This window comes from Hoplias malabaricus, chromosome Y (genome assembly GCF_029633855.1).
Source record: "Hoplias malabaricus isolate fHopMal1 chromosome Y, fHopMal1.hap1, whole genome shotgun sequence".
NCBI lineage: Eukaryota > Metazoa > Chordata > Actinopteri > Characiformes > Erythrinidae > Hoplias > Hoplias malabaricus.
In genome coordinates, this window is record NC_089820.1 from 17,317,547 (window position 1) to 17,336,837 (window position 19,291).

General features: G+C 39.3%; 2 protein-coding genes across 4 annotated transcripts in view; both read left to right on the forward strand.

Moving 5' to 3' along the window:
• msh3 (mutS homolog 3 (E. coli)) overlaps positions 1 to 14,773 on the forward strand; it is a 62,019-nt gene extending 47,246 nt beyond the window's left edge. For both annotated transcript variants that reach the window (XM_066655155.1, XM_066655156.1), the window contains exons 21-24: positions 4,197 to 4,383; positions 9,737 to 9,863; positions 12,493 to 12,658; positions 14,412 to 14,773. In XM_066655155.1, coding sequence (XP_066511252.1) covers positions 4,197 to 4,383; positions 9,737 to 9,863; positions 12,493 to 12,658; positions 14,412 to 14,493 — 562 coding nt within the window. In that variant the 3' untranslated portion in view covers positions 14,494 to 14,773. The remainder of the gene's footprint in view (positions 1 to 4,196; positions 4,384 to 9,736; positions 9,864 to 12,492; positions 12,659 to 14,411) is intronic.
• Positions 14,774 to 17,227: 2,454 nt separating this feature from the next.
• The window catches only part of rasgrf2b (Ras protein-specific guanine nucleotide-releasing factor 2b), a 67,190-nt gene continuing 65,126 nt past the window's right edge, over positions 17,228 to 19,291 (forward strand). For both annotated transcript variants that reach the window (XM_066657081.1, XM_066657082.1), the window contains exon 1: positions 17,228 to 17,804. In XM_066657081.1, the coding sequence (XP_066513178.1) occupies positions 17,529 to 17,804 (276 nt within the window). In that variant the 5' untranslated portion in view covers positions 17,228 to 17,528. The remainder of the gene's footprint in view (positions 17,805 to 19,291) is intronic.

Consider the following 19,291-nt stretch of genomic DNA (forward strand, 5'->3'; position numbering starts at 1 on the left):
ACTAATTAGTATTAGGTGTGACATTTGCTTGGCTTAGCATGTTTTTGCCAAGCCGCAATGTTGTTGGAGATAAATACCATATATATTTTACTCTTAAAAAAAAAAAAAGGTTTTCTGACCCTCTATTATTCATACATTCAGCTATTTTAAGGTGCCCCCATTCAGTTCTACTGAAAGGGATGAAAGGTGTTAGAAAAACTTAATGCCAAGTGTCTGCTAGAGGGGTATAAAGCCCCCTGGCACTGGGCTTTGGAGGGAAGGTGCATGGTGTATTATGATGTGAATCAAAGTCAATAGCACATGTTCTCTGTAATGTTATAAAAAACATTATCAAATCCTTGAATGCCTTTTCAAGTGGAGCAGAGGCTGTTACTACAGCAATAACCTTAATAGTTGAAAGGCAAAGGCATGACACTGGTGTGAGGTGGAAAGTTAACAAAACATACCTTTTGTTGGTGGAAAGGTAAAGTATATATTTTGGTCCTTTTTTTTCCCCTCAATGTGTTTCTGCATTCTCCAACTTGCTGCCCAGTTTATTGTTCCTTGTAGTGTACACATCAGAGGCTAATTGCCTTCTCTCCCCAGAGAATTATCAGTTTGTTCTAATTAACAGGTGAAAATCATGTTCAAACAGCAGCCAATTAAGCAGAAGGGTGCAGCGGCCCGTGGTGCACTCTGACCTCGACCAGGCAAAGGAGAAAATTTTCAGTGCTAATTGCATTTATACTGTGAAACTCCAGTGTGAGTGAAGACCAATAGACCTCAAGTGAACTAAAATCTTTTAACTTTCAGTCAGAATAATCACATATATTCTGGCGCTTTCCAAAAAAAAATAATTGCGATTACTCCTATTAGTTTGTGTAGTTAATCATGATCTTACCAGTTCGATTCAACCTCTTACAAAGGTTTTGCATCTATAAAGAACCCTGAGCTAGATAACATGAACCTAAAATTAAAAATCATGCAGTTTCTAGAGAATGATTGTAGTGTACATAAACTAGTGTACATAAACATATAACTTTCAATTGTTCCAACTGCTAGGTGATGGTACCTTCTTGCCTTTTATTTATACATCTTATACAAGTCCCTGCAAATTGGAATATATTAGAGGTGCACAAAAATGTATGACCTAGATAACATGCAGCCACATTTGATTCTTTCTCTCTAATGGACCTCTCAGTGGATGGATCATTAAAGAACAAGTTTTGTAAATAAAATGTGTGATTGTATAGTTTAAAGAACTTTCACATAATGTTCAATACATATTATATTTCTTAGTAGAACCATGCATCCATCCAGTTACCCTGTCAAAAAGCACAAAAAGCTAACACAGCTGCACTTCCTTGTGCATATGTGTGAGGAAAATAAATGCCTTTTTCAAGGTTCATGGTGCCACAGACACAATTTTTTGTGGTTTAAATGCAGCATGATTGCACTCAAAACTAGTCTACAAATGCTTTGTATATCTGGCTTGGTAAATTATGAATCTGAATCTTATTGGAACCAATAAGATTACAGAGATTTGTATAATGTTCTCAGCTGATCAATTTTGGTGCTACCTTTGTCCGGAAGTCACCACACGTTCAGGGCCTATGGTATATAAACACTGATGGACTTTTATTGAATTATCAGCAAGGTTACTGAGCACTTCTTTCCTCGTTGCTTTCTGGTTGCCATAGCAACAGGAAATGAAGTGGAGGGAAAAAAAATTCAAAAAGCTTTAAAAGGATGAAGCCATTCAAACAAATAATCTGTCTGCCTCCTGTCCCACCCCCACCCCCAATCAACAATTTAGCTTTGTTCGTCATTTTGGGAGTAGATATTTCCACAATATAGCGCAGTGCTGTGAGATTCCTGGTAAGCACTGCTGGCCAAAAAGGCTTCTAGAATGGACAGCTGTTGTCAGTTTGTTGTCAAACTGTCCTTAGAATGGAGAATAATACAGAAAAATGTCTTGTTCTTAACCCACCATACCTGAGGGATGTTACCAGCGGTAATGATGCTGAAGCTGACTAGCCTCTCTGCTGAGACTGTTCATTCTAAAGTGGCAGGATGATTGGATCCTTAATGACAGGTTGAATGAAAGAGATGCTGTAGATATGGATTACTACAGCACAGGGATTTTATAACTGGCTTTAAAATTGCCTCAGCAGGTTGTTTTTGAGTTGTGGATGTATAGGAAAAAATCAGTGGTTGTAGTGTGTGTGTTTTTTATTATTAATCATTATGTCTTAGCAAATGTCTAAACTGAAGCAAATTTTTTTTAATGTATTATTATTTTTTTATTGTTAGAGGTCTGCTTGAGGCAATAATCAAAGTATTAATATTTGTATGTTCAATGTGGTAATGGGATAACTTTGAAAATACTTGCAAATATTTTGCGATTCCAGAACTAATTGATCCGTTTTGCAAATTATATTTCTCAAAATTTACATAAGAAAGAGGAAGTCTGAAATCTGGAGAGAATCAGGGACAGAATCTAGATTTGTATGAACTCTGATGTGAGCTCAACAAAATTATTAATGTAGTATTTAGTCATTTTAAAAAATGGTCAACCAAGGGAGGTTGCCTTCTGAGTTTTGTTTTGGATGTTCTATGCATAGGGCAGCACGGTAGGGCAGCACGGTGGCGCAGCAGGTAGTGTTGCAGTCACACAAAAAGCTTGTGGGTTCGATTCCCGCTCCAGGTGACTGTCTGTGAGGAGTTGGTGTGTTCTCCCTGTGTCCGCGTGGGTTTCCTCTGGGTGCTCCAGTTTCTTCCCACAGTCTAAAAACACACGTTGGTAGGTGGATTGGCAAGTCAAAAGTTTCCGTAGGTGTGAGTGTGTGAGCGAATGTGTGTCTGTGTTGCCCTGTGAAGGATTGGCCCCCTCCAGGGTGTATTCCCGCCTTGCGCCCAATGATTCCAGGTAGGCTCTGGACCCACTGCGACCCTGAACTGGATAAGCGCTTACAGATAATGAATGAATGAATGAATGTTTTATGCATGATTTTGTATATAGGATTAACATGCATTCTGTTAACATGATAACATGTACATTCTGTTCTTATGTTAAGACCAGGTTTGGTTCCAAGAAAATGGTCTGGAAAATAGTAATTTCACTTTTGTTTTTTGTTTTTTTTTTAGATTATTTTCAAGCATATGAAAGAAACTGCTTACTCTATTACTCTGATTACTCTATTATGGTCTAATCATGCATCTGATCAATAGTCATAGGGAAACATTTTTTTTAATATAATTTACTGAATCAATTGTGTTTGCAGTAATGGTCAATTAAATAATCAAGGACATTTGAGTATATGATGTTGAGTGGACCACAAATGGCTGCTTTGCAGTTCAGAGCCCCTTAGTTGTAATACTGTTAGTATTAATAATTAGAAAGAATTCAAATTCTCTTGTTTTGGAGTTTGGAAAATACATTCAAAGCTACTTCATTATTTATAAGGAGAGATGGCATTTTTATGCAATATTGAACTTTAGGTTAGATTAATGAGATTATAGAGGCTCAGAACATTATTGCAGAGGTCCCCCAAGTCCTACTCTAGACCAGAAACTCTGCAAAAAGGACTTCTCAGAATTCTCTGATTAATTTGGCCTCTCAGATATTTGGTGTATTGTAATACGTTTTGTTTGTATGCTTGCTCAACATGATTTCCTTATTCATAATGGATGAGATAATTTGGCCAGTACTACACATTTTGCACATAATCAAGGGGTTTCTCATCTTCGGTTCCATATATTTAGAAAGGGAAAGTGTTATGGCATTTCAGTCATTTTCCCCTCATTATCTTCCTCAGCTCTTGGTAAAATAATTGCAGAAACCAGACATTATTAACCATCTCTGCTATGCGACTGTGGTAATATCATGCTTGCAGGTGCTACCTTTGGACTGAAGCTTCTCCTCCTAAAGTGCTTTAATTAGAGTTATTAAGCAGCACTCTCTTCTACTGCAGCCAGGGAAGCAGTTACACTTCATGGGAAAAGCTCTCATCACAGCCAGAAGAAGTAGCAATAAATGATTTATTGCCACTCATTCTGTTGAGCACATTTTACATTTGATGGCTGAATTAACAGAGTGCTGTCTGCTCTAGCTGAGAGTATCTCTGCAGGCTTGTCTTGTTTCAGATCTACAGCACTGTGTTTGTTCCATTAGTCCTCATCTCTCAGCTTACTCCATTTAATCTGCTTCTCACCAGAATGGGAGCTTCTGACAGCATCTCCAGAGGAAGGAGCACCTTCATGGAGGAGCTCCTGGAGGCCTCTGAGATCCTTTCCCGAGCCACAGCTCGCTCTCTGGTCATCCTGGATGAACTGGGCAGGGGTACCAGCACACATGATGGGATCGCCATTGCCTATGCCACCCTGGAGTTCTTCATTAGAAATGTAAGTCACTCTGACCTTTCTGAAGTCCAACAAACACTCAAAAAATTGTTTGTTGGGAAATCATTGGACCTGGCAACCCTGGTCACTGTACAAGCACTAATGTGGTTGTGGTTTTAAAACTGTGGCAATCACTCTCTTCACCATAAGACATGGAAGTTTACTTGTTGCAAGGTGGAATATCACAGTACAAGATGATATGTCAAATAGGAGTGCACTTTTTTATTATTAGGAATGAACCTTCCGTTGGCTAGGTTAACCTCTGTGACCAAATTTTGTAATGTAAACAATTTTTGTAAAATTCTATTTGTAATATAGGTGAGTTTGATAAATAATTATCCCATTTAACATTCTGGTTTGGAGTGAAAAGCATGGGGACCATAATAAAATTTTTATCTTCTATTAATGTATGTATGTGTATCTTCTAATAATGTAACATATATGTATGTGAGTGTGTGTAAGAAGATAGTGTTTCAAAATTCTTTCATGAAGTTTGACACAAATGTGTGAGCCACAAACACCTCTTTTCATTGTAGAGTCTGAGCCTTTGCTGGATGCTCCTTTTTATGTTCATTTGCTTATTGAGGAATATTTGTAAACAGTAACTTAAGTAGTCTATTAACTGTTCACACTTCTTTTGCCACTTTTTTGTGGAAGAGTTTGTTTGCCAAATTTTTAAATAGCTTAAAGGAACGAGGACGAGACATACGTTTTTATCTGAGGAAATGTACCGGTTAAACATTTGTTCCAGAGTTGACCTAATAAAGAGTCTGAGATTTTAGAATATCACCTTTTCATTAATATTTATGATAACTTTAATATGGGATGATTAAGAGCTCCAAGGAGCCGTTTATCTCTGTGAGAAATAAAGTTCATTTGGCCTTTGGGGCACAAGCACGTGAAATAGTCTCATCCTTGTTTGCTACAGTGTAAGGTTTTTTGAGTTCATAGAAATTTTTATTCTTTTCTCTGAACTCACTGAAAATTTAAAACTGCTGGTTTTGAACCTTCCAAGAATAGTTCTGATAAAGCATTATGTAACTTTGAAATATAGTTCATGATTTTAGATTTCGTTTACAGGTTCAGTTGTGCACACACAACTTTATATAATTTTCTTTGACAAGAATTAAGTGGGGCAGCACAGTGGCGCAGCAGGTAGTGTCGCAGTCACACAGCTCCAGGGGCCTGGAGTTTGTGGGTTTAAGTCCCGCTCCAGGTGACTGTCTGTGAGGAGTTTGGTGTGTTGTCCGCGTGGGTTTTCTTCCAGGTGCTCTGGTTTCCTCCCACAGTCCAAAAACACACGTTGGTAGGTGGATTGGTGACTCAAAAAGTGTCCGTAGGAGTGCGTGTGTGAGTGAATGTGTTTGTATGTGTGTTGCCCTGTGAAGGACTGGCGCCCCCTCCAGGGTGTATTCCCACCTTGCGCCCAATGACTCAGGGTAGGCTCTGCACCCACCGTGACTCTGAACTGGATAAGTGTTACAGATAATGAATGAATGAATGAAGAGTTAATTGAAAACTAATGCTGGGCAGTAGCCACATCTGAGCCCAAAAGTCACCATTCTCCATGCCAGTCATGGACTAAAGGGATATAAAGCCCCTGAAAGTCCTCACATGCGCCCATGTTTGAATCCCATCAATTTCTCACAGCAGTGTTCAAAGCTTATCCCAGAAGAGAAGGCAGCAGTATTAGGAACAGACTGTTGTTGAATTATCAGGCGCACATGTAATTGGGCTAATACCTTAAAAGCGTGTACAAAATCTGCGGTGGTTAGTTTTATATATAAATTATAGTAAAACTATAGCAGTGTAACAAAAAAGTGTCAGTACATTTAAGAAAACTTTAAAGGATCACACCTTTAGCTGTACCTTTTCCATAAAAAATTATTGATGGACATAGCACACTGTAAAAATTTAAACTGTCATTCTGTGTCTTGTATGATCTCCATGTTTCAGGCTGGGAGAAGCATAGCTAAGTGTCCTGGGAGTTGGCTTTCTTAGGCACAGGAGAGTTGTCTCTGTCAGAGCTGTGTAGCTTGGATACGCATCTCCCCCTCGTCTCCAGCTCTCTGTGCAGGACCTGTTTGAATACAGATTGAATAGCAGTTTGATAGCAGAATTTGTTTGAGAATAAACAAGACTGACATCCATTGAACACACGGGGGCTATTTTGAGGTTTGATAGGAAGCCTAAAATTTTGCATTGCATTAGAGGTGATGTTTCAGTTCCATGTGACAACCAGGTCTGCCCGTATTGGGCTGCTGTTGGCCTATTGGTGGCATGTTATTGGCTGGTTGGTGACCTGTTGCTGACCTGTAATTCGCCCCTTGATGACCTGTTGCAGTCCTCAGGGTTTAAATTCCTTATATGCTTTATATTGCTGGTTTTCTGGCACTTATTTGTTCTTTCTTTTTTCCCTCACACTCTCTCTATTGATTCATTTTAAAGATCTTTCTTTTTCCCTCTCTCTGTTTTGATTTATCTCTAACATTCTCTCTATTTTTCTTATTAATATTTCTTTTTGCTTTTACAGAGAATCTCTCTATACATCTTTCTCACTGTATATGTTCCTATGTTTTTCTCATGTATGTTTTATTAATAATAGTACTACTACTACTACTAATAATAATATTACTCATAGAGTTTAATTTATTAATTCCTTTCGGGACACTCGCTAGGCTCTTTTTAATTCAAAGAAGAAAAGCATAAAATGAAAACTGTTACAGAAAATAAATGACAAAATATAATTATAACAAAATAAAAGGCAAAGCAAATAAGTTCAGTACACTGTTACAATATTTCATCAATCCATATCCTTATGTAAAAAAACTGCTGTTGCAGTTCCCGTGTCCATGTGGGTTTCCTCCGGGTGCTTCAGCAGTCCAAAAACACACGTTAGTAGGTGGATTGGTTCCTCAAAAAGTATTCTTAGGTGTGTGTGTGTTGCCCTGTGAAGGACTGGCGCCCCCTCCAGGGTGTGTTCCTGCCTTGCAATTAGTGATTCCGAGTAGGCTCCGGACCCACCACGACCCTGAAGTGAATAAACGGTTACAGACAATGAATGTTTAGTATGGGATCAAATAAAAAAAGATATATTTTTTCATCTTAAACCTTATCTCTCCTTTATTTTGTTTGTGTGATCTTGTTTACCACAGTGCCTCTGGAATAAAGCTTTGGGATTCTCTGTACGGCATCTTTCCTTCTCTGTCTCTCTTCTTACCTTCTGCTGTTTTTACTGTTCTTTGGTTTAACTATAGTCCTGCAGCAGTGAGGCTCAGAGTGAAGCTCTACCACCTGCTGCCTCTGTGTGTGTGCTTAAAAGGTGTTATTAGTCTGCATCCGTTTTGGAGTTTGTGTAACGGTGCACTGTTGCCAGGGCACTTATATCTTCCATATATTGACATAACTGCAATTTTGCTTACAGTTTTTACCAGAGATTGACAATGATTCTCCCACGTTTAGAAATTGAAGGTGACGGGTCTGTGGTGAAATAAATATCTGAAGATTTAGAATGTAGCCAGAGTTAGTCAAAAGAGTGATTAGTTATAAAGCCGTAGACAAACAAAATGACCTGATATGAGTGGGAGTAGAGTGCTCAAAGTTAAGATACAAATTAAATACTAAAGGATTTACATTTAACATAGTGTTGGAGGTTTCTATGTAATTCCAGGTAAATATATTGTGTTTTTCTTGAATTCTTATGACGCTGAAAAATAAAGATGGTTTACCCCAAAATTATTGAATGGTGCGCCATTTACTCAAGAGAATGCAGTTATGCACTGCTCTACCGTCTAAGATTGGGGGGTTATATACCTCCAGCCCATACTTTTACATTAAAAATAATAATAATAATAATAATTACTTAATATTTTGCAGTGAACAAACTGCATGACAAGTGTTGTCAACCTTTTGAACTTATTTTTGTCTTAACTGTGTTCCTTTCCTGATCATTTGCATATACTATTGGACTACGGAACCATATCACTGGGGTGTGTGTGTGTGTGTGTGTGTGTGTGTGTGTGTGTGTGTGTGTGTGTGTGTGTGTGTGTGCACTCGCTGGTTGGCATGGCAACAAGGCTGGTCCTGCTCTCGTCCATTCACCTGTGCCGTATCTAAGGATGTAAATGTGTTTGTTGTGTAACGCTGGTGAATGCAGTGCCGCCTTGTACTGAGCATCACTGCTCTCCGGCTGCAGAAGAAAAGGCTGGTTGCCATAGCAAAGCTCTCCTCTCGCTCACAGGAAGCAGGGCTCCTCCGTTATCTGGACTGAACTGATCCTAGATACATGTCTCTGAATGAAGAGAGTGTGGAGGAGGAGGAGGTGGCTCAAAGTCTCTTTGGAAAGTAGCCACAATAAAACCTCCCAAAACCGTGGACTCTGTAGGGGGCAGTTACATAAAAATTGAATATACACATATTGCCCTCCTGCCGCAAATGTAGTCAGTCCGCAAGGACTTGTTGATAAATGGATACCTAGGAACATCTGTGCTCTGTTGTTAAAGAAACAATTAGTCTTTATGAGACTGCCTTTATACTGAAGCTTAGTGGTCTGGCTGTCTGTTTCAAACATGTCTGCCCCTTGTTGGAACATGCTTCGTTAAGTGACTACCAAGCAGTTGTTTCATCTTCTTATGTGAATTGCACTTAATAAAACATAAAATAATAAGCAATGATTTTCATGAGAATTACTTGCCACTATGTGCTGGTTAAAGTTACTTATTCAGCTGTTGTTTGAGTAAACTTTGTGCCCTCGTGCAGTCTGTACGAGCCATCATCTCAAAGCTTGCCATATGCTGTAGTCCTCAGAAAAGCTCGTTGGATGCTTTTGCTGCAGAGTCATGAAATCCCATTCATGCTTCCCCTGTCCCACACGCACACTCACCACATTTACAGATCAGGAACAGCAGGAATGAACACATTATTCTCTGAAGTGAAGTAGACATGTGCATTAATGAGATATGAGTGCGTGTACACACTCTCACATTCTGCGAGGAGGATGTTTACACCCATAAATTTAACAGATGAGGAGGAAGTGTCACTTTGCTCTGTGTAAAGCTGCTGTACCCAGCAGACGGCTCCTGAGGAGACTTGAAATAATCAAATATTCCAAACCGTAAACTGCATTTATTCCACAGTCTGTTAAATCTATTTAATACATGATTTTCCTCTTGTCAATGCTTATTACTGAATTTGGTGCTCTGAACTATAAGCAATTCTTGCATTAGGCAGATTAGAGCTGTTCATTCAAAAAAGGCTGGGAGAGTAGACACCTGTTACTGAATCTGATGTAGCTAATTACATCTAATTTGAGCACAACTACATGCTTTTCTTTTTGGTATTATTGGATGTATTATAGGTGAGGTGTCTGACCCTGTTCGTGACCCACTATCCTCCACTGTGCGAGCTGGAGAAGCTCTACCCGCAGAATGTTGGAAATTACCACATGGCTTTTCTGCTCAGTGAGCCAGAGACTGCAGTTGAAGGTATGTATGTTTGTGTGTGCTTTCTTATATGGTCAAGACAAAATGTGTTAAAAAAAAAAATTGGGATGGCTTACAATTTCAGGACTTTAATTAAATTAAATGCTACAGACTATCTTTAATCTTGTTTAGATGCTTGTAACTCAACCACTCATTCAAAAACACATTAATTCGCTCGTAAATATAATACTGGAGCAGTCCTATTTGATAGAGAAGCGGGCTTCGGACTGGAAGGTTGCTGGTTCGATTCCTGAAAATGGGAGTGGGGGGAATGAAGGAACAACAATGTCCTCAATTCAAGGCTGAGGTACCAGTGCCATTGAATAAGGCACTTTACTTCCAACCGTTCTCTGGGTGCTGCAGATGGCTGCCCCCAGTTCCAGGTGTGTTCATAGTCCTTAGTGTGTGTGTTTTCACTGCCATGGATGGGTTAAAGGAACACTATGTAAGATTTAGCATTTTTCCTCCAGGGCTCCCCCTACATTTGCAGAGTGTAATTAATTTTTACAGGACTGGCCTGAAATCAAGGGCAAAGCCCATAGAAAAAAGTGTATTGATCATAGATTGCTCTGTAATGGCTCAGGAGACACAATGGTAATTCGCCTAAAATTACCAAGGAAAAATTAATGTGACCAAAAAGGAGACATGAGACACGAGAGAGATGAAGGAGTTAAAGTGGAGATAAACTAGAGGGTAGTTTATCTGGCAAATCTAAGCACAGTTTGTGACTCTCTTGAGCTCTCCACTAAAACTCCAGAGAGAAGTGAAATCACTGAGGTCTTTATCCCAGGACTCACATTTGAGCAGCAGGAGACTTGGGCTAAACTCTCCATTGTTTTTCGATCTGATCTCATTGTTGTCTAGGAGAAAATACAGAGGCATTAAAGAGATCTCCTTTTTCATTTTTCTTTATTCTGGGGGAAGGGAGACTGTGATTTCCTTTCATCCTACAAAAGTTACATAGTGCATTTTCTGCAGTACTGAGGCTGGAGGCTATTTTCTCCATATTGAGGGGGACAGTGGGACATAAATGATTTTGAAGCTGTAAGTTTAAGGTGAAAATGCAACAGTGTTCTTTTAAATATGAAAGATACATATTATTTACAATGACAAATAATAGCACATTATATTACATTATTATTACATTCATATATTCAGATTTTAATGTGTAATTCTTCTAATTCTTAATATTTGTGCTTTTATTTCCTTTAGATTATTGAAGCTAAGCTTAAAGTGCTGAATCATTTTACCTTTTTTAAACCTTCTTTTAAATTTATGGTGTATTTCAAACACTACTGACTTTCCCACGTGCCAAGATGACCACTGTAGGGTCCATATGTGACTGTTTTTCAAGGAATGCTAGAATGGGACAGTTTGACAGACCAAGAAAAACACCAGGCCTAAGGAAGCAAATCTGACTTTGAAATATTACCACCTTTGAATTTGAAAATCCTAATAAGAATCTGGCAAGTAAGTAGCCAACTTCAACGTCGTAATTGGATGTTGGTTCGATCGGAGACAGAATTGATTGCTTATCCTTTGTATCCCGGATGTGTATCTGAATGTTTTAACTCGTATTTTGGCATCTGAATTTGGTCTATCAAATCTGAGCAACTTCAACATATATTGCTTGAATTTTTAAATCTGGATTTATTAACCTTTAATAATAACAGTGAAAACGTGTTCTTGAAAATTCACAAGTTCAATTCAAGAGCAGTTATATTCAGATGCGGAAATCTGAAGACTTAAATTCAAAAGCAACAAAATTCAGATGCATATTTTCAGTGCTACAAATTCAAAGTTGGTAATATTTTAAAGTCTGATGAGACAGATTTGCTTCCATACAGTCCTCAATCCCAATGAACAGTCTGAAAGGTATGCACTGACTGGAGAATCACAACTGTAATGTCCAGTCCTGTCTGATATACAGTAATGTGCAGTATTGGCCATAGGCAGCGTTAGAAAACAGTTTGATGCAATTAAAACAAACACACTGTATAACATTAGTGTGCACATAAATAAATAAGTAAATACAGTTCAGTATAATGAGTGAGTAAATAGTGAGACAAACCACACGTCTATCATTGTGACATGGAAAATGATTTGACAGTGATTTTTGATGCAGAACCTACAAACACATTTGGATTGCAGCAAAAAATCTGGAGTGTTTGTGCTCTATGGGATCACAAAATTACAGAGAACCCCTGGTGATTTTGAAAATGAATCAAATTTAATGTGAGACTAAAAACATTCTCCTATTGTCAGTTTTGTGGCTGTTTGATAGAAAACTCCCAGACACACATCCGAGTTAGAAATGGCCTGAAGCCTACTGCATAATAAATCAGTTCTTCATCACCACCTGAAAATGTGTTTGTATCCACTAGACATTTGCTGATTTTATTCTAAAGTAACTTAAAGGTACCAAGGTGCATTAGTTGGTCACACAGACCAAAAAACTGACTTACTGCTCCTTTAACGAAGAGTTGATTATTTGCAGCTGGGATTTCGTTTTATTATTCATAGTATTTAGTAATAGCTCTATTCCACTCTAAGGGTAGCGTACCTTCCATTTCTCCAGTGCATGTCTGTGAAGTGATTTATATAATTTTTGCTTCATCATTTTTCTACGCAGAAGAGGCACCACCAGAGTTCATCACGTTCCTCTATCAGCTGACAGAGGGAGCAGCAGGACGGAGCTACGGGCTGAATGTGGCGAGGCTGGCCAGTGTCCCTGAGATCATCCTCAGGACAGCAGAACTCAGATCCAAAGAGCTGGAGGCCATGGTCAACAGCCGCAGGTAAAGTATGTGCACAGTGTGTGGACTTGTACAACTTCTTAAAGCCCTGTATCTATAATGACGGAACACATACAGTTTAACCTGAATTCTGTTCAACTTACTACCCCACCTCTGTAAATAGTAACAATAACTAACCCACACATATATAGAGTGCTGCCATATTCAGGTTTTTTGGATATAATTAGTAACAGAATAATTAAAATAAACTAGGGCTCCTAACAGCTTTACACCCTCCTCACACTCTTCAGGACTGAAAAAATCCACCAGTGTTTCTATCCATCCGTACACTTTGAGAAGACTCTAAACTGCTAATGAAAAACACAGAAAATGTGCAGATCAAAGAAGGATATTAAATATTTATAAGACATTATATAAATAAAAATGTTTTTGTGACATCACAAACCAACACTTTTTTTTTTCTATCAATAGTAATGCCCTTCTTTGATCTGTACATTTTTCTGACATCACAAACAGAATTAACAGCAGCTTGCTTTTAAGTTTAACTTCCACAAGTTTTAACACTGTGTGTACTGCAGAAAATACTTTTCAAAATTGCCACCAACATATTTTAAAAGCAGTTCAAAATGTTTCTTACAGAGCTTGAAGAGGTTTGTCTAACGCATTCCTACAGAGCACAACTGGCACTTTCATTTTTAAGAGTTTACCTGTTTCACAACTAGCACATTAATAAACAAAACGGCTTGACTTCTGCTCTTTGATTGATTGTTTTAATTCCTTGCTCTTTTTAATTGGAACAATTAATAATGGGTTATTGCATTGAAGTTCTGGTGTGTGGCCTGATGAATTAAAATTACAGTCTGTGGTGTTTGGCTGAAGAAGTGAACAGAACAAGTGTTCGTTTGAGATGCTTGAAAGTGCTTTTACTTGTGTTGTGATACTAGTTTTATTAGTCTAGTGATGTATGCACCTTAATAAATCATGTCCTGTTTTGTTTGCTCTGTTATTAAAATCTCTCACACACACACTCCCAGAACTATCATAACTACCATGGTTGTAAGGTCTCTTATCACAAACTGTCTAAATGCAAAGTGTGTCATTGCTGTGAAGCTCTAGATCATAATATCAGTAATGAAGTCAATGTACACCTGCCACTGCAGTGTTCTGACTGTTTTCCATAGATAATTATCATTCTTTGTATGCAAGGCAGTTAAACTTGTGTTGGGCACTTCCCAATAAAGAATTTATTTTTCTTTGTTAAGATCAAAGGAATCCAGATGAGTGAAAGTTAGACACCTCGGCATGAATGAGGTGACAAAGAATAATCAATTAAACGTGTCAACACACGTTATTTCCAGTGGAAACCTCAGAGCCTTGTAGACATAATTAAGGTTAAACAATGTTGTTGTCAGAACAAAATCTTACATCTCCCAAATGCTTAATTAACTTTCAGTGACTTTTATTCAAGTCATTTTGAAGCATTTCTCAGGAAAGTATAAGTCAATATAAATGGTATTTTCACATTTACACAAACAAACATTGAAAATAGTGATACAAGGTTTTGTCCTGACAGTGACAGTATATAATGCTGAATTCAGGACTTATACAGGAGTGTGTCATGAAATTCAAACTCTTGGTGAAAATGATCCAGTTAGGAATTCAAGATCTTCAGGACCTGAACTGAAAGCCCAATGCTTGAGACCAGTAAAATAATTAGGAACTGAGTACAACATTATTACATGCTAACAACATTAAAATGAGCTAACTAGTGCATTTTTCATTCTGCTTTCCTTAGGAAAACTGTGAAGCTGCTCTCAGAAGCTTGGAAAATCACTAACAGGGAAGCACTGCTCAAGTGGAGAAAGTTAAACCTTTAATGAGGGGAGTGCTAAGCTGGTGAAGAAGCTGCAGTTTGTGCTAATCTCCACACTCCTCACTGTTCTGCCCTGCTGCTATGAATCCCATTAACATCTCCACCTTTTACTTATTAGACCTTTATGATAAGGACTGACATAAAAGCCATCTGTTATCTGTTGTAGGAAGAATCAAGGTGCTGCAATATAGGATCGGTTCAGCTGAGAATAGAGAATACTCTGTAAACGATGACTGAAAAAATAATAATGTTTGTAGTTGTTTGAAATGATGATTAAATCAGAAGTGCTCCTTTGTACACTGCTGACCGTCTGATTGTGTTCTACGTTTCCTCCAGGGCACAGGGTACCAAAGCCAATTACAATATAAAAGCTACTCTAATCCAAGTGGTTTTTATAAAATTAGATTTAAATTGATCTAGGTCCTAGGGCTGTCATTTGGACAGTTGGAGTTGTTCATCAGCAATATGACAAACATATGACATCCATAACTGCTCACACATGGCTCCAAACCAATTGGGGGGTGGGGGGGTAGTGTATTTAGCCAAAACCGAGAACGAAACCAAACACACAATTGTCCCCAACTGCTCTAAAACAGAAACGGACAGATTTTTTTGGGCCTGTGACCACATTATCAGTACTTAACCATTTATAAAATGTAGAAACTGGGTTCATACTGGATGACCATAATACCAGTATCCATATACAATATATTGTTTTTTCTGGTAATCAGTATCGCAGCATTCCCTGCAGCAGGCCGGAATCATAACCTGTTACTATTACTGCTGGGGCAAATCCGTTTATGTAGATTTAATTTTGACTTAATTTGTTTTTACTAGTTGCTGTATACATTGTCAGATTTAAAAAGACAATTAATATTAATGATATAAGTATATTTATATTTACTTAAATAGTTAAGACCTGTGAATATCATATTTTGGATATATTAAGTTATGTTTGGACAGTGCAATGCTATATTATATATAATAGGTTTAGTATTAGATATAGTATTAGTTCTCAGGCCTCTTCTCAAACAACTGCAGATGAGCTGGCTAAGATTTCCAAAGCATGTGTCTCCAAAATGGCATATTAACAAGAGACGAAAAAAAAAATGTTTAACATTTAATGGAAGTCAGTTTAAAACAATTTTATTCCAATTAATTTTGGAGTATTTCTACTGATCCTTTCATCATTACATTTTTACAGTGTGAAGGACAGCTTCACATGATATAGTGAATTAGACATCCACAAAAATGGAAATGCATTCTTTTCATTGGACAGCGAGAACATACAGCTGCAGAACCTTTTACTGTACTGCTCTTGGCTTGGCACTAGGTGACAGCTGAGGTGAATTCTAATCACTTTACAGGAAAGTGTAAACAGATGGACGAAGGACATGCTGCATATTCAGCAGCCTTTTCCTGTTCTACTCAGCCTCAATTTTCTTCAGTAGATATTTCCTGAAATGCATATTGTCTAATAATTCATGGAATTAGGAATATTCGGAAAGAAGAAATGTGCATAATATGTTATAAAATAACCAAGCACTGGTGTTTGTGGATGTGCTCACCTCTTTGTTGCTGAGCCCAAGGTGTTGACCAGCAGATGGAAGAGGAATGTGTTTAAGCGAGTCTTAAAATGTGTGAATAACAGGTGCTGCTTATAATAAACCTTGCACGTAATCACACAAGTCTTTCTTCACCATTTATTGCCTGCCAGCTATATGAACATTGTGAATTCCAAAGCCTGATACATTTTACGTTATCAAAATAAGTACAAACACTATAAGGGCAAAAGTATTGAATTCATGTGTTTTATTCAGTCAAGCACCTAGCCATGCTGTCTGTTATATTTGAGAAAGAAAAATGGGTTGCCATACAGAGCACACTGAATTTGAGTGTGATGTTCTAATAGGATGCCTCTGTTACGACAAAGTAGCTCATGAAACTTCTTCTCTCATAAATATTCCACAAACTTTGAGTGCTATTTCTGAAAAGTGGAAGTGTTTAAGTACCACAGCCACTCAGTGTGGCAAGCTATGTGGAATTAAAGAGCAGGGTCTCAGAGTAAAGGGGTGCGCAGTGGGTGAAGTTGCGAATGCACGGCTGACTTTAACTGCAGAGTTCCAAACCTCCCCTTCAACACTAGCACAGAAACTGCACCAGGAGCTTCATGGCGGGTTTCCATGCAGCGCTGCTACTTCTGATCGACTCGTACCCGCACAACACACACTAACACACCACCACCAAATCAGTGTCAGTTAAGTGCTGAAAATAATCCATCGTCCAAATCATATGTGGTGGTCCTGAGCATTAAAGAAGTGGATGAAATGAGGCTAACAACGTATTCAACGCAAAAGATGGATTTCAGTCTGTAACAGAACTACAGAGTGCACGTATATGGTCAGTGGGGCTGATAAAATGGACAGTGAGTGTAGAACCGGAGGTCATTTTAAGGTTTTGTCTTTTCTGTTTGATACACTTTGAGCGCTCCGCTCCGCCTATTTCACTTAAAGCCCTCTATGAGCTGCGTCGCGCATGCGCAAAAGCAGAGCGCGTTCCAGGCGAGTAGAGCGCGCGGTGTGCGCTGGAGTAAAGTAAAAGGCGCTGTCTCTTTAAGACTCTGTTAAATCCGCTTACAGCTCATCTGCCAAACCGAGATTCTCTCTCTCTCCCTCTCTCTCTCTCTCTCTCTCCCTCTCTCTCCGTCTGTCCGTGTTCACGCTCCCGGGGACAGGGGCGCGCGCTTCAGTTGTGCGTCCTCCGTGTTTTGGTGAGTGCTGTGGTTTGAGTTTAGCGCGTCGAGCGGAGATGGACTGGACGGTGAACTCGCTCGCGGGAGCCGCGCGCTCTGTGAACTTCTGAGGATGAGTTGAGTTGAGTTGAGTTGAGCTTAGTTGCGTGCGCGCGCGTCCGTTCCGGGAGCTCGATTTCTGTCCGCGCGCTTTTCTGCTGCCTCTGCTCGCCATCGGTTATGGTGGTGAACGGGTAGAAGCCTTGGCCCCCCTCACCTCCGCGGGAGCAGGGAACGGAGCAGGGAAAATGCAGAAGAGCGTGCGCTACAATGAGGGCCACGCTCTTTTCCTGTCCGCGGTCGCGCGCAAAGAGGGCACAAAGCGCGGCTTCCTCAGCAAGAAGACAGCGGAGAACAGCCGCTGGCACGAGAAGTACTTCGCCCTCTACCAGAACGTGCTCTTTTACTTCGACACGGAGCAGAGCGCGCGCCCCTCCGGCATCTACCTGCTCGAGGGCTGCACGTGCGAGCGCGTCCCCGCGCCAAAGGTGTGCACCGGCGGCAAAGAGACCCTCGATAAGCAGGTGAGCCTTGTCTCAGTCTCTGTGTGCAGTGAAAGTTCAGCGACCCTACTCTGCTCAGATTACAGGTTTCTGGTGGTATCTGAGGGAAATAAGGGATACCGTATTCTCGAGGAACATACTTAAGTAGTGCAGGATTACGGCAATATTCATTTACTTATCATAAAGAGACAACCAAACGTTTTAGGACTTTTATTGCACATCTTTTGAAAAACGGAGTGACCCCTTTATCCCCAATTCAAAGTGGTGTTTCTACATAAATCTCCCGATACGAATGCCCCGCCGCCTCTCCCTGTCAGACTGTCAGACACATCTCTGGCAAACTGTAACAGTGTAGAGGAGCATCACATAAAGCAACAGTCTAAAAAAGCAGCCATGCGAACAGCAGCCTGTTGCACCGCGGTCCAGCGCTACACCTTCAGCTTACACCTCACATCTGAAAAGAGCCCGGGTGGAACAGGGAGTTCCATTCACTTTTCAAAATGTCTTCATTCTATGACAGATTTAAACAAAGGCTGTCCGAGTGATTTAATGTGGAACTTTGTAAAAACAAACTTTGCAATTTCTCCACAGTTGTCCTGTGGGTCAGGTGCCTGTTGTCCACATTTCAATTTTAACCATTCTCTAAGTGAGCAGTAAACACCTCAAACGTCTGGATTCTACCACCACTGTGAAACATCCCTATAATTCCTTTAATTAAAACAGAATAGAGTATTTAACATCAAAACACACTCAGTGAGTGTTTCTCCATTGAGTTCCTCCTTTTCTCATTATTTGTTTCTCCCCAGTCAACATCACTCATTAAGAAATGAAAATTTTGTCTTAAACCTGATACTGCTGTAGCTTTAGTGTCTTTAACTCAGAAATGGATGTAAAATAATGGCTCATGCTAATGTGCTAACCAGCCATTCATGCGTGTGCATGTAAACCAGTAAAGGTAGATAAGCATGATGTTAGATATCATAGTTGCCTTGTGGGCTGTTTTTTTTATTTTGCTTTTTTAAAATAAACATTAACATTGGAACTGTATCCTTTTTTAGGTTAGTTTCGAGCTAATACGGTGTCGGTGTTGTCCTGACATTCAGAATACTGTTTAGACCTCTTTAGAGTTCAAAAGTGCAGAATAGCTATAGCATTCATACAGTATTTTTTGGTGCATGCTTTTATCTGAATTTGATGTCACACACTGGGGAACACATCATTGGAGTCTCACTGCTCTAACTGCTCCGTGATCAGCAGCCTTAGCTTTGGGTTCTGCTGTAATGACCAGTCTCCAGGCAAAGGATATTTGTAATCATTTAGACATGGCAAAGCAGCGAAAATAAGCACATCTTAAAGACAATGTTAAATAATAAGTGAAACAGTGCATGGCCCATTGTCTCTGATAATGATGCATGATGTATTTTAACACTAATTTGATATGAAAGCCTCTCCTGCAGAATACACTGTGTATTAATGTGGGTAACACAGGGGGATTATGCTGAAATCAA